This window comes from Schistocerca gregaria, chromosome 2 (genome assembly GCF_023897955.1).
Source record: "Schistocerca gregaria isolate iqSchGreg1 chromosome 2, iqSchGreg1.2, whole genome shotgun sequence".
Taxonomy (NCBI): Eukaryota; Metazoa; Arthropoda; class Insecta; order Orthoptera; family Acrididae; genus Schistocerca; species Schistocerca gregaria.
The window spans coordinates 802688848-802712686 of NC_064921.1; the positions used below are offsets into that span (position 1 = coordinate 802688848).

General features: G+C 40.7%; 1 protein-coding gene across 1 annotated transcript in view; it reads right to left on the reverse strand.

Annotated features, from left to right (window-relative positions):
* Nucleotides 1-592: 592 nt before the first annotated feature.
* LOC126336509 (33 kDa inner dynein arm light chain, axonemal-like) overlaps nucleotides 593-23839 on the reverse strand; it is a 129324-nt gene continuing 106077 nt past the window's right edge. The window contains exon 5 of the mRNA XM_050000287.1: nucleotides 593-789. Coding sequence (XP_049856244.1) covers nucleotides 748-789 — 42 coding nt within the window. The 3' untranslated portion in view covers nucleotides 593-747. The remainder of the gene's footprint in view (nucleotides 790-23839) is intronic.

The following is a 23839-nucleotide window of genomic DNA, read 5'->3' on the forward strand; positions in this document are numbered from 1 at the left end:
CAGTGACACATGTCTAAGAACTGTATACTGCAGCTTTGTGTATTCAGCCATCAGATATGATTTAATTTTCTGGGGAAATAGTGTTTAGAATTTACAGTTTTCAAAATGCAAAAGAAAGAATTGAAAATCACAACCAAAAACATTAAGCAGGCTCACTGCAGAGAATTATTTAAAATGTTAGGTATTCTGAATATTCTCAGCCTTAGTGCACATCAAGAAAAATATTGAAATTATAGCACAAACAGCAATATTCATAACCACAGAACAAGATCAAGCCATTATCATTATCTAGACAGGAAAAATAAGCACAAGACACAAAACAATGTGTTTTATCAACTGTATAATGAACTACTGTAGGAAATCAAAGGCATAAATAACACACACCCATTCAGAAAAGCTCTTAAAGTGTATTTACAAGAGTGCTTAATAAAGATGTATGAAACTGATGCAAAAACCTATGTAAATAACATGAGTATTAAGACACTTTATATCTATACATATTTAAAAAGTATTATATACATACTGATAACATGTACATATTGTAAAATAGCAATGAATGGCTAAATAAAGAAATATTACTCTTTCAGCTCTTCAGTGTATTGTTAACACAATTGTCCAATCCATGATAAGACAATAACAAAAATTTTACACAAAGTAACTCCATTTGAAGCCTGTTTATCACAGGCGGGAACCCCTGGACCATGGAAATGCAAGAGACATTATCCACTGTTATCCTCTTGAAGAATATCATGCTTCATTTTCCATTTTCTGTATTAATTCCATTTGCTCCTGAAATAGAGAGACAACAGAAATTAGTATTGGTAGATTTTAGAAATGAGTTTCTATTAGCTTCTGCTCTATAAATAGTACACAAAAATGGTTCAAATGGCTCTGAGCACTATGGGACACCTTAGGCCATCAGTCCCCTAGAACTTAGAACTACTTCAACCTAACTAACCTAAGGAGATAACACACATCCATTCTCGAGATAGGATTCGAACCTGCAGCTGTAGCGGTCGCATGGTTCCAAACTGAAGCGCCTAGAGCCACTCAGCCACCCCGGCCGGCAATAGTACTAACATTTTGAATATTTAATATCCCAAATCAGATTGTCACATTGTTCACATCCCACACAGCTAATACTTCTGAATTTCAGCTGAAAATAATGGTGATGAATTGATAGTAACAACTGGGTACATGACTTTGTGTTAGTATGTTGTTGCATCATCTTCACAGGCACTTCATTGAGCACTCCTTTTATTTTCTCATTTGTCTTTATGTGAACATCTATGCAGTACATGTTGGCCAGCTGTATTTTGTTGTGAGTACAGAGGGCTCCAGTAAATGGGGAGATGCGTGTGTGTGTTTATGTGTTTGTATGTGTGTGTGTGTGTGTGTGTGTGTGTGTGTGTGTGTGTGTGTGTGTGTGTGTTTGTGTGTGTGTGTTTATACTACAAAAAGAGCAAACTGCAACCTAAAGGTTTGTGTCATTCTGTCAAGCACAGTGTAACACATTTAAGTGGCTAAAAACTGTAGAAGGAGACCAAAGCTTGACTACAATAAGCAGGTTCATGTGGATGTAGGTTGCAGTAGTTATGAAGAGATGAAGAGACTTGTACTAGCATGTGGTGCAGAGTCGAAAACGTCTTTGTAATGGGGACAACAACAATGGCATGTACAACCAGTCACCATTTGTAGGTGAGGGATTGGATTTATTTGTAGGAAATGGAATAGACGGCAATAGTAAGCCACTGATGGAGACTACCCAACTGGATCACAAGAATGTTAGGTATTAAACAGAACACTCATACGGAGGGTCTAGTCAGTCGCATTGTCCAGCTCACACTAAAGGTGTGTTGCACTGTTCCACAATGCTTGAGCCGAAGCTGTTTGGATGCTCTAGGACGAATGTCCCCACAGAGCCCCCAGCTAGGAGTGTGAAGCACTGTGGGGTATGGTGACTAGTCTTTGTCGACAGGTAAGGGAGTTCCACGCAATGTCAGTGTTTGCGGTGCCACAGGTGCATGTGTGTGCCATGTGTGACATTTGCAGAGGGCCTGATTAGCCGGTCTCTTGTGGAGAATGCGGGAGCATACTTGACCTATCACATCATAGCCGGCACTTGCACTATACATGATTGGGCCATTTCTCATAGAGGAAGGAGCATTTGCTGTACACATGGTTGTCTGGTGTGGCCATGCTGTGACACTGGAGTTGTGGCTAGATTGCGCAGCTCATGTGGAGATGCAGCAGCAGTGAGCTCATGTGGAGATGCAGCAGCAGTGCATAGCTCTTGTGGGGGCTGAAATGTTGTGTTACATTTGTCAGTGTTGTGGCTGTCAAGGTTGGCGTTCTCATCGTCCAGCGATGATGGAGGAAGCCCGTCTTGCAGTATCCATGCTGGTGGAGATGGTTCAAGGAGGCAGGTTCTCCATACAACACTTCAGTGAGTGAAGCCTGAACGTACTGTTTATATGCACTCTGTATGCCTAGTAGGACACATGAAAGTGCCTCAGTCTGAATGATGCTTTCAGTATTCCATGCCACCTCTCCACCTGGCCATTGCTTTGTGGGAGGTAAGTAGTGGTGTGCATATGGTCGATCCCACAGAGGCAGCAAAGAGCATTGAAAAGGGCAGGCTCTAACTGTCAGCCATTATCAGTTTTAGTATAGTCTGGTATACCAAAGGGCACAATCCATAGTCTGACAAAAGTTCATGTGAAGGGGTCCACTGTGATGCCTGAAAGAGGCCGCATCCACCCAGTGAGTTGTTTGTTCTATCAATGGCAGAGAGAATCTAATGAAATCCTTGGGACTCAGGTAGTGGCCTGACGATGTCAATGTGGTCATGTTTTAAACATGCTGCTGGGATGGGAAAGTTGCGTAATATAGGTTGAACATGACACCCACGTTCGCTTTGTTGGAAGGATAAATGGCAGCTTACCCAGTGGCGCCAGCCACATTTTACATTAGGGCACACAAAAGATTCGTAATAATTTGTGTTGTTGCCTTGGTGACAGGGTGGTTGATGTTGTGAAGTTTATCAAATACTCCATGTTTCCTCCAAGAGGCATCACAGAGTAATATGGTGGTGTTGAAGGCAAAGTGTGATTTTAGGCTAGTGTGTAGCTGAGTGATGGCAGGACCATTTCTTTGTTCTTGTGTCATATGTTCATAGCTGTATTATCGGGAGACTGCAAAAATATGTGAGAAATAACTGGCGCTGATATTATTGTTTTTGTGCATGTGTTGGATGTTGGTCATATATTTCCCGATTGCTGACAATTTCGACTGCATGGCTGAGAGATTCTTGGAGAAAAATCAGTGGTCATAGCACACCATACACAATCTGCTCATTAACTACTCCAATTGCTGTATCACTCGCATCTACTGTAAACGTCAATTGCACATCTGGTTGAAGGTGTGCCAATGTAACAGCCTGAACCAGGCACCTTTTAGCATGATGAAATGCTTCTATCATTTCTGTGGTCTAAGGTTATTTTCTTTTCCTGTGTTTGTCTTTGCCTTTCAAGGCATTTGACAGCGGGATCTGCAACTCAGCTGCCTCTGGAAGACATTAGTGGTAGAAGCTGAGAATCCTGAGGAACAGTCATAGGCTGTGATATGTTTCTGGGCATGGGAGGTCTTGCTCTAGGATCGTATGTTCATTTGTCAGTTTGATGCCTGTGCTTGAGGAAGGTGACTTCTGTCTGCTGAAGTTGTGATTTTGCCTCATTAATGACCACTCTGCCCTCCTGCAACATGGCTAGAATTTGTTCTACATACTGTGAGTGCTTGTCCATGGAATGTGAGAAGATGATTCTGTCATCAAGATGCATACAGCAGAAGTGGAAGTGGAATATGCAACTGTCAATGAACTGCTGTCAAGTCTGCACACCATTTTTCAACCCATATGGCAAAAAGAGATACTCAAACTGACCAAACTGAGTTATTATGGTGGTCTGTTAGATGTAGAGATGCATCAGTATTTATAGGTAGGGAAGCTTGCTGAAAATTGTAGCACCTGTGAGAATGGGTGTAAAGTCCTGTGTGAATGGAATGGGGTAGTTGTCTTGCACTGTTCAGGAACTGAGTGCTCTGTAGCTGCTGCACAATCTGGCAGAACCATCTTTCCTAGGAAGAAGGTTGATTCTGGAGGCCCAGGGGCTATTTGAAGGAGAACAGTTCGTGCTTGAAGAGGTTTGTGAACTGTGGCTTTGCAAGCTGTGGATCTGCTGGGGCTAATAGCCACGTTTTATGTCAAACTAGGAGTCCATCTGTGGTTATTATGCGATGCATGGTTCTGTCACAAACAGCACAGGCACATGCACATGTTACCGAGGTGGTGGTCTCAGGAATAACAATAACACACACTGTGCATTGTGGTTTACTGACCCTGGAGTGGCTGTTCGTGGCCAGCTGAGTCTGTGTTGGAATGGTGTTTGATGGAGAGGGGGCATGCCAATGTGAGGAAGATGGAGATGTGTCCAGCTTTTTGCTGTCTGCAGTGCAGAGCTGCTCATGTGCTGCTGCTAGGGCCATGGCAGTAGCAGTACAGAGTGATTACATCTGTAGTTTCAAGCAGTATAGTGCCAATGTTTGTGGAGAATGTCCTCTGAAAGTTTGGCACATTTATGGAGAATGTTGTGGATGATGTGATCAAGGGGGGCATGATGGACACTGGTTGTGGCGACATGGAAGAGGTGGAGATATCTTACACTCATTTGCTTGAGATTTAGTGAATGAGCAACAACTATGAGACATCAGATGATGTCGTAAAAAATCGATTCCAGTGACTGGATCCACCACGTCAGTAACGAGGAAGATCCACTGACACTGGATTGTGCCCAACAGGTGTATGGTGTGTGCAACAGTGCCATATACAATAATGTTGGAGTCTTTGGAAGCCTGAAGTGTGAGGACAGTTGTAGGCTTGAAAGTCGGAACGTGGAAGCGAGCTAATGTCAGAGCCCATGTCGATTATTAGATATTGGTTTGATGCTTTGTCCAACATGAAGAGATAACTGTGAGCAACAGCTGAGTTGGGCATGTGTGTGTTACATATTCTGGTGGACCATAAGGGGCTCGACATTTGCTTGTAGAGTTTCTGAGTTGGATACAATATTGGCAGAGAGCAGGACCTGGAACTGGTGAGTGTTGCATGATGCTTTTGATGTGTGTAGCTTCGGGCACTGGTGTGCACTGCTGAGCAGGGGGCAACGAATGTTGCAGTCTGCCATGACTGTGACCCTTCGTTTCTGGTCGACTTTCGTGCGGTGCAGGGGCAGGGGGGGGGGGGGGGGGGGTAATGCCGCACATGTCACTGAGTAGTATCTTGGGACACTGTTATTTTTGGCCTACAGTGAAAGAGTGAAAGACAGTGAACACTCTGTCAGCCATAGCCAAGTGCCATCTGATTGGGTCCACCACGTTCACAATCATGGTGAGCTGTAGGTCTGTTGGTAACTTCATCAACCAAAGGGCCCACAGCATGGTGTCTGATACAAGAGCTAGATTGGCTGAGACACAGAGGTGGCACCAGAGATGTGACAGTACGCTAACAACCATTTTGATCTCATACAAGACTTCTTCAACTTGCTTTTCCAGCGTGCAGTATTGTCTTTGTCACAGCACTACTTTGGCTGCCTTGTATTTGTTCTCCACTGGAGGCAACCAGACAATATCATACATTAGTTCCAAATGGACTGCCATGCAGTTGATCAGATGCATATACTTAGACTTGTTGCCAGTTGTCTGAAATATGTGCTCAATGATCGTGAACCACAAGCTTGAATTCTTGGAATCGAGAAGTGGTAGTTTGAGCTGAGTGCCACCCGAATATGTCAATTTACTGGTGGTTGCACTATGTCCGTGAAGTGTGTGAGGCAAGATGGGAGCCAATTGTTCATGTGTAGTTGGTTGTTGCACAGTGAATTTGCAAATGCTGAAATACATTACATGGTGTGGAAGACACATGCAACATGAACATGGTGTTGCAGAGATGATAAGAATTGAGAAGACACTCAAAGGGGTCTGTGGAATCCACTGGGTTTAAGTCAGTTAAAGGGTTCATCATATGAGGCAATTATTGATGTGGCATCGTGCCACTGTTGGCTAGCAGTAAAGAAAACGGATTAGTTATACACTGAGTTTTCACAGTCGGATTCACACACTGTCTACCTGCACTACACTCCTGTGAGGGGTGTCCATTAGTGCAGGTATGGTGCCCAGTGATGTGGTGTACAACAGCCACACTGTCAACATGTAATAAACACGATTGAGTTCGGAGACAAATTTGCATGTATTCACTGTTGAAGCAGCATCCCCAACATAGGAAGGGCTCTGACAGAGATAACACACCCAGATAATGAGAATACTATTTATGAAAAGGAGCACTGGTACAGAGAATCTAGTCAGTCACATCGTCCAGCTCACACTTAAGTTGTGTTGCACTGTCCTAAAGAGCTTCCACACCAATTGTGTCAAAGATGTTTGATCACTTTAGGATGAATGTCCCCACAATTAATTGTCTAATTTGCTGTGCCTGACCTAGAATTGCCATTATCAGAAATCTGAGATAAACATTAATCTTTGAAGGAACCGTATGAAAATGGGTCAAATGTTGTATTTTGTAAGACACATATGAGGACTCCGACACATGAACACTAAGTGTAGCATGGAAAGAGCAAATAACAAATACTGTACAGAAATATTCTAAAAGGCTCAAATATACGCCTCATCAATTTAGACAAGTCTCCTTCATTTGTTGATGAAACTATTCATTCACATCTAGAGCAATTACAACAACATATGGACAAATCTAATAAAGTAAATTTCAAAACAGGTGCCAAAGCTGATTTCAATAAGACCAAAATAGTGTATAATGAATACTCCAATAAAATATGGTACAACTTAACAACAAAATCACAGAATACATTGATGAGTTTTTGTTTTTAGAATAGTTAAAATTGAAAATGGGATAGTCAGAAAAAGAAATAATGGAAGAGTAAAAATGGCTTGCCATGCTAGTGGCTGATTAAAGTTTTTAAAATTATTAGGGTGTGATAAAAAGTAATGCCTCTTATTTTTTTGTGTGAAAACTCTCAAAGCTTTTTAAATTAAACAAACTTTATTAACATTCCACATCTTTATTCTTCATGTCTACATATTTATCAATATAGTCACCTTGGCAATGAACCCATTTCTCCCAATGAGAGATCAGTTTGTTCATACTGTTGCTGTACAATCTTTGACTTTGTTGACAGAGACACAGCCTCACCTCTGCTTCATCACTATTGAAGTGAAAACCTTGAAGGTGTTCTTTAAGTACTGCAAATTGATGAAAATCATATGGGGCCAAGTTGAGACTGTATGTAGGAGGGTTGATGACAGTAAACACAAGGTGTTGGATTCAGGGTTGCCACAAGTTTCCCCAAGTGAAATTCCCTGATATTTCCCTGATTTCCAGACAAGTTTTCGCATTTTTCCCTCACAAATTTTGAGATCTAATCATAAGTTGAGATGTAAGCAGACAATCTGTCTTTGCAGCTACAGTCCAAGAAACAACAGTGCAAATGAGGAAAAATCTAAAAAACTTGCAAGCAGTGGAGTTTCCAAAGGTGAGCAAAAATCTTAAGTACTATAATCAATATCTTCTGTAACGAACTGTTTTAAGATGGAGAAAGCAAGCCAAATGGTATATGTGTTTCATTAAGACCACTGATGTTACTTAATTTCAATGAAATACACATTTCCTTGGAGTCGCAAAACAGGTTTAAAATGCCTTCACTGCTTTCAGAAATCACCTCAGAAAAAAGCAAGCCTCTTGAAAAAATTGTATAAGGCAGGGAAGAATTGTGCAAACCAACACTGTAGGTGACCACCAATAAAATGTTGGTTCTACTATGTTCGTTATTGTTGGTTATTGTGTATTGTTGTCATTATTGTCTATTATTTTTCAGGTATTTTGTGATGTTTCTTTCAAGAAATATATGATTACATAGGGCACAAATCTCCAACCACTGATACAATTTTCTTCTTCTTATTGTCCATACTTTCTAACATATAAACTACTTTTGAAGTGCCAGAAGATATTAGGATAAATAAAATGTCTATAAAAAGCCACACTGTACAATTTACTTGCGGTGAGACAGTCGCAATTCCTGAAATCCATCACCCATGGCCTCTGGCCTGCTGAGGAACACCCGTCTTGGCTCCAGGAATTAACCATGAAAATCTGCTGCATTACGCCACACACAAACAGACCCAGCCTCAGGGCAGATCGGTGAGACTAAATCTGATGGGTAGGACCTGCACATTAGTGGGAACTGAATGGCTTCAGACTTGCAGATACATGCAGAAATGGCCTGTCATGGGAATCCACTCATGTGGCCAGCTATTCACAAGCCACAAACAACATGCTGATGAAATGAGACCACGGTGATCAATCCATGCGACAGATAACTTGTTCAAATACTCTGTGAATCAATAATAATAAAGGCAGGTAGCAACTCACTGTAAAGATGATTGCTGAGCCACGGACATGCACATAGAAAAGACAATCCCACTCTCACTACCAAATTTTCAACCAAACCTTTTGTCAGAAAATGAGTCTCTGAGAATCAGCTCCAAACAAACCACTCCTCATGCCTCCCTGCTTCTCATCGGCAGCTGCTAGGCTAGTAGCAAGAACTGGTGGCAGAACTCATTGCAAGCTGAGGGGTGAGGCAGGAAGGAGAGAAGCAATAGTAATGAGGGAGTAGGGAAGCAGCACACATTCTCAGCTGTACAAAGCCAGCAACAACACATGACACCTCAGTAAACAAACGATTTCATCTACTGATAGAAAAATGAGATTTTTCCAGTGTTTTTTTTTTTTCTTTTCAAATTTCTCTGATATTTCCCTGATTTCCAGAACCTGTGGCAACACTAAGGATTGCTGCAGATGTTGCAGTGCTCATGTGTGGTCTGAGATTGTTACGCTGAAGGAGAGGGTGTTCCATGTGTGGATGAACTCTTTGAATTCATGCTTTCAGAAACTCAAATACAGTTTGCTGTTTCTCACTCAGCGACACATCTACATCACTCACTGCCATGTTACACATTGCAATTTGGAGCCATCTAGAGGTAGAATGTTACAGCTTGCATCAATGAAGTGGGAAAGTCAACCGAGTACTATGCATGACATGTAATATCTCAAAGAATATTGAGAAAAAAATTACAAAATTTGTGAGCATTACTTTTCAGCACATCCCAGTCAACTTCCAAGGAGTCTGAAATAGAAATTTCACAAGCAGTGTTTATTAGTCTTCCAGGTTTTCACAAGCAGTGTTTATTAGTCTTCCAGTTTTGGCTTACAGAAGTGTCACATGCACTTTCAATTTGAATATCATTCCAAAATTGGAGATTTCTCAGCAAGGAATGCAGGGAGATGCATATTGTGAATTACTAGGACACCCAGCAGGACAAACAGATGGATCTGGTAAGAGGCTGGGGTGAAGGATTTACAAATATAATGAAAAGGAAATGAAGGTGGGTGGTGCTGTGTTATCCAAGCAAGGCACAGCCAGCGTAAAAGAACCTCAAGTGCAAAAATGTGAGCTGGTGACAGTGCCATAGAGACTAGCCACTTGCACGAGTTCCACCAGCGCCACGGGTGACATTGTGGATGAAAATACTGACTTTACCTTGGCTAATTGCCGGCCAAGTACAGTCTGCCAATGACCTGACAAAAATGGACAGAAACCTAGTTGAAAGATAGAAGAGCAGCTCTAGCCCACTTGGTTATAGATCATCATCCAGGGCTTGGACATGGAACGTCTTTTAGTGATCTCTGAAGTGCTGTGGATGAAGGGAACATGCAGCAGCCCTCAGTAGTTAGGAGGCCTAGGTCAGTTAAGTCTAACAGAAAGAAGAAGGTTCAGCTGCTAGGTAGTTCGCACGGTAGAGGTGTGGGCCAGTAGTTGCAGGAGGTGCTCGGGAGTGAGTACCAGGTCACCAGCACTGTGAAGCCTAGTGCAGGGTTGGCTCAGATGACTCACAGCATAGGGGAGTTATATAGGAATTTTAAGAAGGAGGAGCAGGTGGTGATAAGTCAGTGGAGCAGGGAACAGTATTGATAGGGATGGGGAATAGGACTTAGGTGGTGACCTGGTAAAGATAGCTACTCAAACTGGTGACACTAACGTGCATTTCATGCAACTGTTTCAACGTCATGATTGGCTTCATCTTAATGCGGCTGTTAGGTGTGTTAACATGGGGCTGAAGAAGGTGCTGATGGCAGAAGGCATGGCTCACATTTCAGTGGTGCCAGTTGGGTCTGTCAGTAGATCGGATTTCACTAGGCATGGCCGGTTTGGGTGGTGGTGGGATCACTCATGGAAAAATTCCTGTAGTAGTTGGTGTTAGAGCTGCACCTTTTTTTAGATTGAAGTCGGCTGATAGGTATATGTGCTTAAAGGAAGTCCCTCTAACTAAGGGCTCACAGTCAGAGGACATCATGTTTCCGAGTAGAGAAGGTATTAGCATATTTCATCAAAATATAAGAGGTATTAGAGATAAAGTTAGTGAACTGCTTATAGACATTGACTCATAAATTATTGATATGTCGGAGCACCACTTAAATAATTTGACAATTCAGAGGCTTCCTTCATCACGATACAGATTAGCTGGTTGATTTTCAAGGACTTCCTTGTGGGTTGGGGGAGTGGCTATGTACATAAAAAACAGTATTCCATTTGAGTCTATAGATGTATTGCAGCGCACACTACACTGAACAGATATTTGAATGTTGTGGAGGGGCAGCTGAATTTAGTGAAACTAAACTTCTAATTGTTGTTGTTGTTCATAGGTTCCCTAATTCTGACTTCAGAGCATTTCTGCTCACACTAGAGAGAGTTTTTGATTCACTTTGTAGGAAGTACCAGAATTAGTTATATGTGACTTCAATATAAATTTTGTGTAAGACGGTGCACGAAAAAGGATGTTGGTAGATCTCCTAAATTCATATGATCTGATGCAGACTGTGCTTTTCCCAGCTAGGGTGCAGAGGAAAAGTAGCGCAGTCATAGACAATATTTTTATTCATTCTTCATTACTAGATGGGAATTCTGTTAGTAAAAGGATAATGGCCATTCAAGCCATGATGCAAATTTTTTTAATACTAAAAGGCTTTTGTACTCAAACAAATATCACATATAATTACAAACTATGTAGAAAAGTTAATCCAACAGCAATAGAGAGTTTTTTAAACCTTGTCAAGGAACAAGAGTGGCAGGATGTTTATAGTGCCAATAACATAGATGATAAATATAATGTTTCCTTAGCACATTTCTCATCCTCTTTGACAGTTGCTTTCCATTAGAACATTCTAAATGGGGTACTAGACAGCCCGGGTGGCTGACTAGTGGGATAAGGATATCATGTACAACAAAGCGGGAATTATATCAAAATGTTAGAAGTAGTCACAATCAAGCTACAGTAGCCTATTACAAACAGTATTGCAAATTGCTTAAAAATGTTATTAGGAAGGAACATAGTATGTGGTATGCAAATAGAATAGCTATTTCACAGGATAAAATTAAAACTACATAGTCAGTGTGAAGGAAGTGTCTGGTCAGCAGCACAAGGTCGCCGACATAAAATCAGTTCTTAGTAAAAATATTTCTGTTACTGACAAATCAGTTATATGTACAGTATTTAACAATCATTTTCAGAGCATTGCTGGTCAATTAAATAAAAATGTAGTTTTTACAGGGTATCATATAACTTTCTTGGCAAATGCCTTTCCAAGATTGAGGTCTGAAATACTCCTCTGTGATACGGCCAAGGGGGAGATTGAGTCAGTAATTAAATCACTGAAGACTAAGGACTTTCTTGGTTATGATGAAGAACCTAGCAGAATATTAAAGTACTATGCTGTATATGTTAGCCCTGTATTTAGCCATATTTGTAATTTTTCCTTTAGGAATGGTCAGTTTCCTGAATGATTAAAGTACTCAGTAGAAAAGCCTCTTTATAAAAAGGGAGAAAGGGATAATGTAGACAATTTGAGACCTATTTCTATGCCATCACTGTTTGCTAAAGTTATTGAAAAGGCTCTGCATGTAAGGATAATTGATTGTTTTATATTACATGATTTGCTATCAAATGTACAGTTCAGCTTTAGAAGTCTTTTAACAACTGGAAATGCTATATTTTGTTTTCTCTGTGAGGTACTGTATGGGTTAAACAACAGGTTTCAAACACTACACATAGTTTTTGATTTAACTAAGGTGTTTGATTGTGTTGTTCACAACATATTGCTCCAGAAGTTGGACCATTACGGAATACAGGGAATAGCTCACAATTGGTTCACCTCTTACTTTAGCAACAGACAGCAATGTTGAGAATGGTTGCACTGTGGGGTCTGAGTGCGGTATGGTCTAGTAGTGGGTGCCCAAGGGATCAGTTTTGGGGCCACTGATGTTCCTTATTTATATAAACGATATGCCTTCTAGAATTACAGGTAACTCTAAAATATATCTGTTTGCTGATGACACTAGCATGGTAGTAAAGGATGTTGTGTGCAACATTGACTCGGTTTCAAATAGTCCAGTTCATGACCTAAGTTCACGGCTTGTAGAAAATAAACTAGTGCTAAATCACAGTAAGACTCAGTTTTTACAGTTTCTAACACACAACTCAACAAAACCTGACATTTTAATTTCACAGCATGGTCATATGATTACTGAAGCTGAACAGTTCAAATTTCTAGGTGTTCATATAGATAGTAAACTGTCATGAAAAGCCCACGTTCAGGATCTTGTTCAAAGGCTTAATGCTGCCATCTTTACTACTCGAATGGTATCTGAAGTGAGTGATCGTTCAACACAAAAATTAGCCTACTTTGCTTATTTTCATTTACTTATATCATATGGTATTATATATTGGGATAACTCTTCCCATTCTAAAAGGATATTTCTGGTTCAGAAACAGGCGGTTTGGGCAGTAAGTCGTGTAAGTTCACAAACCTCTTGTCGACCCCTGTTCACGAGTCTGGGTATTTTGACATTGGCCCTCTCAATATATATATTCCTTACTGTCATTTCTTGTTAACAATATTGGCTTATTCCCAAGAATAAGCAACTTCCACACAGTTAATACTCAGTAGAAATCAAACCTTAATTTGGAACGGACTTCCTTAACTCTTGTGCAGAAAGGTGTGCTGTATACTGCTGCATCCATTTTCAATAAGCTACCACTCAAATTCAAAAATCTTAGCAGTAATCCATGTGCCTTCAACTTGAAACAGAAGAGTTTCCTCAAGGGTCACTCCTTCTATTCGGTTGAGCAGTTCCTTGAAAAATTAATCTGATTCTTGAAGTATAATTGACTGTGTTTACTTTAACTTATGGATTAACTTTTTTTGGGTTCATAAACATTTTATTTTTACCTGTCATTCCTTTTATGTTGTAGCTTCATGTACTGACACGTTCCATGACCTTGGAGATTTGCTCCTCAATTTGGTCCTACGGAGCTTGACGTGTAAATAAAAACAAAAAATAAACAGTTGTTGTAAATTGTTTTTGCTATGTGCTGTGAAGTTTACCTATGATTATTTTGAATTAGCCATTGGGGGTCTTTTTGTGTTATATTACATGCAGTGTTAAAGATTTCATTGTTTGATAAGTCGCTAAGATAAGTAAACCTTTATAGCTCATTTGTGTAACTTTGTTTCTAATTTGTTGGAGTGTTGTACAATCTTCATTCTCCTATTCTGTTACTGGACCCTGGGGTATAGCTGTGTAATAGTGGCAGGGAGAAACTATCTTAACAGTGTACTGCACCAGAAACTGTTTCACAAACTCACAAAGTCGGCCTACCATGGCAACAGTGGCAACCTGGCCTCCACAGCAGTAGCGGCAAGGCCTTTACAAAACTGTTGACAAGGGTTTACAAAAGGTGACACATGGAAAATGGAAGTTGTCTGCTATATCTGAAGAGATGAGAAAAGACAGAGGAAATAAAGAAGGTGCAGGAGCAGCACGTATGCATACAGCTGAAGCCTACAGTACATGCCCTTATCCAGCAGTGGATGTCAAATGGCTAGTGGTGATATTTTTTTTAACAAAAGTATTAGTTTCCATATACACTGAAGTCTCAGTAACATTAACCAAATTTACAGAATGTTTACCAAATTCAAAATTTCCATGAATGCATGCTGACAAACTGTTTAAGTCGGTCGGGCATATTACAGTACTTAAAGGTCAGATTGCTACCACATGCTACACACTTAACAACTTCAGACTGTAGCTTCTCATATCACAGAACAACAAATTTTGTACATGTATACCAAATAATTAGTCACAGCCTAACTTTCTGGCGTACAAATGTGCAGAATGTGCCAACAATCTTTGTACTACAAAGAATGATAATACAAGTAACAAAGTAGCAATGGAAGTCACTACACTAACTTATTCAAAACTTTGGGAATCCTGAAAAAGTCATGTGGATAATTTTCCTTTATATAGATCACTGTCAGTATATGAACAGGGGACTAGAGTGCAGCACTATTTATATCCCTATAAAAAAAAGAAACTCCAAAATATTGAACTAAACTGACTAAAAACAGTCTTGTGCCTCCAGCTTATATGAGATTAGATTCAAGGAGAACAGGGAACGAAATACTTGACTGGGAACTGGAAACAAAACAGTAACAAATAACAGGCAGTTATTTTGAAAGTAAGCTGCTGGATAACAGTCAGTGCCATGTTGTTCCATCAAAAGGTCCTAGCCACTTTCAGTTGGATTCATGCCAGCAGATACGGGAGACTGTTCCATTTGTTTGATGCCTGTCACATGCAGAAAGCTGTTCGCAAGTTGGGGAAAATGTGCACATGAACCGTCGTCTTAAAGTTCGTTGCCAAAATGGCAACTGTTGGGCTGGACAATAATTTTCAGGTGCTGCCTTTTTTTTTTTTTTTTTTTTTTTTTTTTTTTTTTTTTTTTTTTTTTTGAGTCATCAGTCTAATGATTGGTTTGATGCGGCCCACCACGAATTCCTCTTCTGTGCCAACCTCTTTATCTCAGAGTAGCACTTGCAACCGACATCCTCAATTATTTGCTAGATGTATCCCAGTTCCCACCTTCCTCTACAGTTTTACCCTCTACAGCCCATTCTAGTATCATGGAAGTCAATCCCTTTTGTCTTAACAGATGTCCTACCAGCTGTCCGTTCTTCTTGTCAATGTTTTCCATATATTCCTTCCCTCGACAATTATGTGGAGAGCCTTCCTCATTCCTTACTTTAACAGTCCACCTAATTTTCAACATTTGTCTGTAACACCACATCTCAAATGATTCAATTTTCTTCTGTTCCAGTCTTCCCACAGTACCTGTTTCACTACCACACAATGCTGAGCTCCAAATGTACATTCTCAGAAATTTCTTCCTCAAATTAAGGCCTGTGTTTGATAATATTAGAATTCTCTTGGCCAGGAATGCCCTTTTTGCCAGTACTAGCCCACTTTTGGTGTCCTCCTTGCCAACTTCTTACTGCACTTAAATTACCCTTGACAGCAATGGGAAGGGTCTGACATCCAACAAGATTTTGACCAAAAACGTGACTGACTCACATCACTGTTCAACATGTGGGACCCCACACCTGAGTTGTGCAATGGAACCTGACAACCACTACACTCTTCTAGGACACTCAAAAGGCATTGGGTAAACCCCACACTCATCAATGAAGAGAGCCTGATGAAACTGATCCAGGTTCCATTCCAGGAGTTCCCTTACTGGGGGTTTGTGCTGCAGGTCATGATAAATGCCTTGAGGCCTAACTCATCATGAGGAAATAGTTGTTTATTTTCTGGGTCAACATAGTGATAGTAGTTGCCTCCAAAATGCAGCTTTCAGTTTTGTTGCAGTTCGCTAAGATCATCTATGAGCCAATTTGCAGATAGTGGTCATAAGCCAGCACTGTTAGCTGCATGTGACGACCATGATGCACATCTTCACTGTTTTTCTTGATGGTAGTGGCTGAATGTTCAAATGATGAGGCTGTGGTGCACAACAATTTGGTAACTATAAAGCAAGTACTGAATGTTTTGTATTTATGGTAATGGTTGAATGTTTGAATAAAATTGCTGTCGTGTATACCATTTCAGCAGGCAGCTTAACATTCTTAGATTCCTTCTTGTTATAAAGTGGCAATGTGACCTGGACTAACAATGGAAACTCCAGGCAGAAATGTCAACAATGTAAGAAAAGACAGATTGCTACTTACCGTATGGAAGACATGTTAAGTTGCAGACAGGCACAATTAAAAGACTCTTACATAAAGCTTTCGACCACAGCCTTCATCAATGAAAGAGAAACACATACCGTTCATACACACAAGTAAGCACACATCATACACAAATGACTACCAACTCCAGTAGCTTGGGCCATAATCATATGATCTGGTCTCGTGGTCTAAGCTTGAAATGGCACTTCAGATCATGATGAGAGGTTGAAAATTCTGTAGAAGTCGCATTGCCCAATTCACTGAGAAAGTGGGTTTACTTGTGCAATTTGCATACAGTAAAGTTACGTCCTACTGTGATTAAAATAATTATTGATACCGCAATTAAGTGAGTGTTGAGGTCTTGTTGCAAGCAGAAATAATTAACTTTCTGTGTTATATAACAATCAAAATAATCAATTATTGAAAATATAATGTAAATGGATAAATAAAAAATCTACTCACCAAGCAGTGATAAGTATCATCCCGTCCAGTAAGTCTCCCATGACCAGGGTTCTGGGTGACTTTTCTGAACTGTACCTCTTTCCCTAAATCTATCAAGTTTTTTTCCTTCACCTCTCTTCCTTCCCCCTCAACTTTTCTGCCAGAAGAAGGAGCCACTGGTTCCAAAAGCTTATAAAAGTTAAACCCTTATGTGTGTGTATTCCCCTACTGCTGCTTGATGAGTAAATTTTGTTCTCTCTCCATTTACATTATTTTTAACTTGTATCATACACCTGAAGCACTACATGTAAGCCTAATTTATGCTGCTCATCATAATCATAATCATCACGTTGGACAGTTTCCAGCCTCTGGCGAGGTCTGTTTGGAACATAAGCCTCTCCATCATCTTCTGTCTTGCCACCATCTTTCCGTCTTCACTTTGGTTGAGTCTTCTCCTTTCTTCTGGATGCATTCCTCCACTCTTTTCAGCTATGTCTTTCAGTTTTCCTCTTGGTCTCTTTCCTTCCAGTTTCATCTCATGTATCCTCCTGGGTATCCTCTTCTCCTTCAGTTGCTTAACATGCCCATACCATCTCAGCCTTGATTTCTCTATCTCCTCCTGTAATGGTTCCAACTTCGCACTTTCATTAACTCTCTGATCCTCTCATTTCTCAACCTGTCTATCTTTGTCACTCCAATACCGTTCCTCAAGAATTTCATCTCACTGGCTTGTACTTTGCTTTTCTCTCGGCCTTTCATAACCCAGGTTTTGGATGCATATGTCAGGATTGGGATATAGTATGACTTGTATAAAACCTTTTTACTGATTTAGGATACATCCTTGTTCCACATCAGGCTTCTGACACACTTCCAAAATGCTTCTGCTTCTCTGCCCCACTCGTTTATTTCTCTATTGTTTTTTCCATCTTCCTGTATCAGGCTTCCTAGGTACTGGAAATTCTCCACTCTCCTCACACATTCCCAATCAATTGTTATTCCAAATGTTCCTCCCTTCTTTGTTCTTGTTGTGATAATCATCTCACTCTTATTTATACTAAATTTCATCCCATGTTCTTGTACTGTTAATTTCCATATGTCCAACTGTTCTTGTATTTCCTCTTCCTTATTCCCCCAAATCATCAGATCATATGCAAACGGTGTAGCTTTCATCTTTCCTTCACAAATTGCTTGTGCTACTGTACTCATTTTCTTATCCACCACTACAATGAAGAGTAATGGTGAAAGTCCTAGCTGATCTCTACCCTCCCACTTCCACACAGCTCACACTTCCATGGTACATTTCCCTTGTTGTTGTTGTGGTCTTCAGTCCTGAGACTGGTTTGATGCAGCTCTCCATCCTACTCTATCCTGTGCAAGCTTCTTTATCTCCCAGTACTTACTGCAACCTACATCCTTCTGAATCTGCTTAGTGTATTCATCTCTTAGTCTCCCTCTACGATTTTTACCCTCAACACTGCCCTCCAATGCTAAATTTGTGATCCCTTGATGCCTCAGAACGTGTCCTACCAACTGGTCCCTTCTTCTTGTCAAGTTGTGCTACAAACTCCTCTTCTCCCCAATTCTATTCAATAACTCCTCGTTAGTTATGTGATCTACCCATCTAATCTTCAGCATTCTTCTGTAGCACCGCAGTTCGAAAGCTTCTATCCTCTTCTTGTCCAAACTATTTATCGTCCATGTTTCACTTCCACACATGGCTACACTCCATACAAATACTTTCAGAAACGACTTCCTGACACTTAAATCTATACTCGATGTTAACAAATTTCTCTTCTTCAGAAACACTTTCCTTGCCATTGCCAGTCTACATTTTATATCCTCTCTACTTCGACCATCATCAGTTATTTTGCTCCCCAAATAGCAAAACTCCTTTACTACTTTAAGCGTCTCATTTCCTAACCTAATTCCCTCAGCATCACCTGACTTAATTTGACTAAATTCCATTATCCTCATTTCGCTTTTGTTGATGTTCATCTTATATCCTCCTTTCAAGACACTGTCCATTCCGTTCAACTGTTCTTCCAAGTCCTTTGCTGTCTGTGGCAGAATTACAATGTCATCGGCGAACCTCAAAGTTTTTATTTCTTCTCCACGGACTTTAATACACACTCTGAATTTTTCTTTTGTTTCCTTTACTGCTTGTTCAATATACAGATTGAATAACATCGGGGAGAGGCTACAACCCTGTCTCACTCCCTTCCCAACCACTGCTTCCCTTTCATGCCTCTTGACTCTTATAACTGCCATCTGGTTTCTGTACAAATTGTAAATACCCTTTCACTCCCTGTATTTTACCCTTGCCACCTTCAGTATTTGAAAGAGAGTATTCCAGTCAACATTGTCAAAAGCTTTCTCTAAGTCTACAAATGCTAGAAATGTAGGTTTGCCATTCCTTAATCTATTTTCTAAGATAAGTCGTAGGGTCAGTATTGCCTCATGTGTTCCAACATTTCTGCAGAATCCAAACTGATCTTCTCCGAGGTTGGCTTCTACCAGTTTTTCCATTTGTATGTAAAGAATACGAGTTAGTATTTTGCAGCTGTGACTTATTAAACTGATAGTTCAGTAATTTTCACATCTGTCAACACCTGCTTTCTTTGGGATTGGAATTTATATTAATCTTGAAGTCTGAGGGTATTTCGCCTGTCTCATACATCTTGCTCACCAGATGGTAGAGTTTTGGCAGGAATGGCTCTCCCAAGGCCGTCAGTAGTTCCAATGGAATGTTGTTTACTCCCGGGGCCTTGTTTTGACTCAGGTCTTTCAGTGCTCTGTCAAACTCTTCACGCAGTATCGTATCTCCCATTTCATCTTCTTCTACATCCTCTTCCATTTCCATAATATTGTCCTCAAGTACATCGCCCTTGTATAGACCCTCTACATACTCCTTCCACCTTTCTGCTTTCCCTTCTTTGCTTAGAACTGGGTTTCCATCTGAGCTCTTGATATTCATACAAGTGGCTCTCTTTTCTCCAAATGTCTCTTTAATTTTCCTGTAGGTAGTATCTATCTTACCCCTAGTGAGATAAGCCTCTACATCCTTACATTTGTCCTCTAGCCATTCCTGCTTAGCCATTTTGCACTTTCTGTCAATCTCATTTTTGAGACGTTTGTATTCCTTTTTGCCTGCTTCATTTACTGCGTTTTTAAATTTCTCCTTTCATCAATTAAATTCAATACTTTTTCTGTTATGTAAGGATTTCTACTAGCCCTCGTCTTTTTACCTACTTGATCCTCTGCTGCCTTCACTACTTCATCCCTCAGAGCTACCCATTCTTCTTCTACTGTATTTCTTTCCCACATTCCTGTCAATTGTTCCCTTATGCTCTTCCTGAAACTGTCTACAACCTCTGGTTTAGAGAGTTTATCTAGATCCGATGTCCTTAAATTCTCACCTTTTTGCAGTTTCTTCAGTTTTAATCTACAGTTCATAACCAATAGATTGTGGTCAGAGTCCACATCTGCCCCTGGAAATGTCTTACAATTTAAAACCTGGTTCCTAAATCTCTGTCTTATCATTATATAATCTAGCTGATACCTTCTAGTATCTCCAGGATTCTTCCACATATACAACCTTCTTTTATGATTCTTGAACCAAGTGTTAGCTATAATTAATTTATTTTCTAACCTACCTGCCCGATTAAGGGATCTAACATTCTACGCTCCGATCCGCAGAACGCCAGTTTTCTTTCTCCTGATAACGGCGTCCTCCTGAGTAGTCCCCGCCTGGAGATCCGAATGGGGGACTATTTTAACTATAGAATATTTTACCCAAGAGGATGCCATCATCATGTAACCATACAGTAAAGCTGCATGCCCTCGGGAAAAATTACGACTGTAGTTTCCCCTTGCTTTCAGCCGTTCGCAGTACCAGCACAGCAAGGCCGTTTTGGTTCGTGTTGCAAGGCCAGATCAGTCAATCATCGAGTCTGTTGCCACCTGCAACTACTGAAAAGGCTGCTCCCCCTCTTCAGGAACCACACGTTTGTCTGGCCTCTCAACAGATACCCCTCCGTTGTGGTTGCACCTACGGTAAGGCCATCTGTCTAGCTGACGTACACAAGCCTCCCCACCAACAGTAAGGTCCATGGTTCATGGGTGTAGGACGTTTCCCTTATCCTCAAAACACTCTGTTTTACTACTCCTCTGTTCTCCAGGGGTTTCCACACTTTGCATCTACGTAGCTCTCACACGTTTTTCAAAGTCCAGGAAGGTCATTAGTAGATCTGTTGGATATTCATAATGGTGTTTCTGCAGTTGTCTGCAGCTTCCTGTCCTGAAGCCGTGTTGCTCTTCTCTCATCCCTCCTTCAAATTTTGCCTGAATTCGTGCTTCCAAATTTTTCTCAAAAATGTTTGCACAATGTCTAATCAGTGTTATCTGCCAACAGTTCTTGCACTCTTTCCTATTTCCCTTCTCAAAGATCGGGACAGTTATTCCCTTCTTCCAGTCTTCTGGGATCATCTTCTGTCTCCACACAATTTTCATTACTCGACACAGCCATTGTATCCCCACCTCTCCTGCTGTTCTCACCATCTCTACACTTGGCTCATCCAGACCTGGTGACTTCCCTCCCTTCATCTTGCTCAGTGCCTCTTACACTTCTCCCCATGTAATGTCTTTTTCTATTTGCTGTTCCTCCTCTTTTTTTCTCATTGGCTTAATCCTCCTCATCCAGGTCTCCATTTGGTTCAGGAGTTCTTCAAAATACTTCTTCCACATATTCTTGAGTTCCTCCTCATTCTCTACATCTTGGTTACTTTTGTTCACCTTTCGGTCATAATCTCTTGTACTGTTCTTCCTCTTACTTTTAATCATTCCATATAACACCTTTTTTGAACCTTCACTTTCCTCCTCCTTCATTCTGGTCAATTTTTCCATCCACTGTCTTCTCTCCTCCACCACCACTCCTTTTGCTTCTTTCTTTCTTGCTTGATACTCTTCTCTTGTCGCTACTGTTCTATTCTGGAGCCATACCCTAAAGGTTCTATTCTTCTTTTGTACTACGAGTATATCATTGTTTTATCATTCCACCAAGGTGTTTCTTTCCTACTCTTTTTGTTGCTTGTGCTCCCACATATTGCTTCCGCCGCACTTACTAATGTTCCCTTGAATATATCCCATTCCTCTTCTACTGTTTTGGTTCATCCTTTGGGATGCTTTCCTTTACTACTTGTAGGTACTGTAGCCTACTTTCTTCCTCCTTCAACTTCCATACTCTTACATGTCTTTCCTGGTTTTCTGTCCCTTTATTATCCTTAGTCGCTCTCAGATTCATTACCAGCAAATAGTGGTCACTCTCCAAGGCCTCTGGTGGTATTACCTTAATGTCAATGATGTTCCTATTTATCTCACTATCATACAGGAAGTAGTCAACTATCGACTTTCTTTTTTAAGTCTTGACTGTACCAGGTAATCTTGTGGCTCTCTCTTTTCCTGAATCAAGAGCTCCCAACCAGCAAGCCAGTCCTTTGACATAACTCCAATAGTCTTTCAACTTCCTTGTTTTGGCAGCCCCAGCCTTCTGGTCCAAGCACACTTTCACAGCCTTGTCTTTCTCTTCCAAAGTGTGTGTTTAAATCCCCCATCACTATAACATGCTTCCTTCCCATCTGCTTCTGCATTTCCTCTTCAAACTCTTGCTTCTCCTCAGCAGTGCAACCCATCTGCAGCACATGCACTTGTATTGCCTCTATGGCCGTCCCCTTGAGTGATATTTGATCTTCATCGTCCTATCACTTATTCTCTTCACTTCCTCTTTCAATACATCTCTTACTACTATTCCCACTCCATTTCTCATTCCCTCCTCACTTCCACTCCAGTATAGTCGGTACCCTTTCCTCAGTTCTCTCCTTCCTTCTCCTTTCCATCTTGTTTCAGCTACCCCCAATAGGTCTAACTTCCTTCTTTTCATCATGTTTATCATCTCCTCCATCTTTCCAGTGAATGTTTGTATACTTAATGTTACAAATCTTAGTCCCTGTTTATAGCCAATTTATCATTGATTAAATCTGCTGCTCATAAATAATTAAAATTCATGTAGGTAAAGAGTTTTAAGTGACTTAATTCTATTTTTAAATGTGTAATCTGTGTTGCAATGTGTGATAAGTGTGAATGTTGCTGCATGAAAGTCCAAGAGGGAATGGTGTGTGTAGACTGTGGGTCAGAATTTCACTTGGGTGACTGCAATGGAGAACTGGATGGGGAACTCAGCAAGGCTCTTCTATGAAACTGTAGGGTTTGCAAAAAAGACAACAGAATCACTAAGCAGGAGGCAAAGGTCTGTCCCCTTCAGGCTCAGCTAGTTCACTTGAGATTTGAACTAGATAGGTTGAAGGGGGAAAAATATTTTGGGAACTGGGTAAAGGTAACAAATAATGAGTGAAAGGGGAACAGCTCATCAACTTCAACTACATTTGAGCTAACAGTATTGAATAAATTTGACTTGTTACCTGAAGTAGGAAGGGAAGAGCCTCGTCCAGCTGTAGGTCACAAGAGTGAGAAGCCCCCCTTCTAGCAAAGAAACTCTATGTAGGTTAGTACCAAAAGAGAGTAGGAAGGAAAGACTCTTGTTGCTAGGTTGTAGACATGTGAGCAGTGTAGGTCAGATGTACAGGACAAATGAGGGATAGGATACTAGGTCAGAAGTATTGTGAAGCTAAGTGCTAGACTTAGCCAGGTGAAGGAGGACATGGGGACTTTGTGAAAAGTTTTTGGCAAAGAGTATCAGTTTATTTTCATGGGTGGAGTGGGGAGCATCCTGGCTAAGAACAGTTATTAAAGCATTAGGGTTGATGTGGATGAAATAGGAGTTGCAAATTCCAGACACAAATGTGAGTTTTGTGGAGGTGCTGCAGTGCCATGATGGGCTCTGGGATAACACTGCTGTGAGCCATGAAAACATTGAGTTGAGCAGGCTGCTGCTCACTGAATTGAAGTCTCGTATGAGTGAAGTGCCTGTTGCTACAATTGAGAGATGAGGATACATTAGACAAGGCCTCCACCTAAACAGGAGAGGGAAAGATACATTGTCTGAGGGAAGGGGCACCATCACACATATAAGACCCTGTGGTTACTGTGTCAGAGGGGTACTTTTTTTTTTTTTTTTTG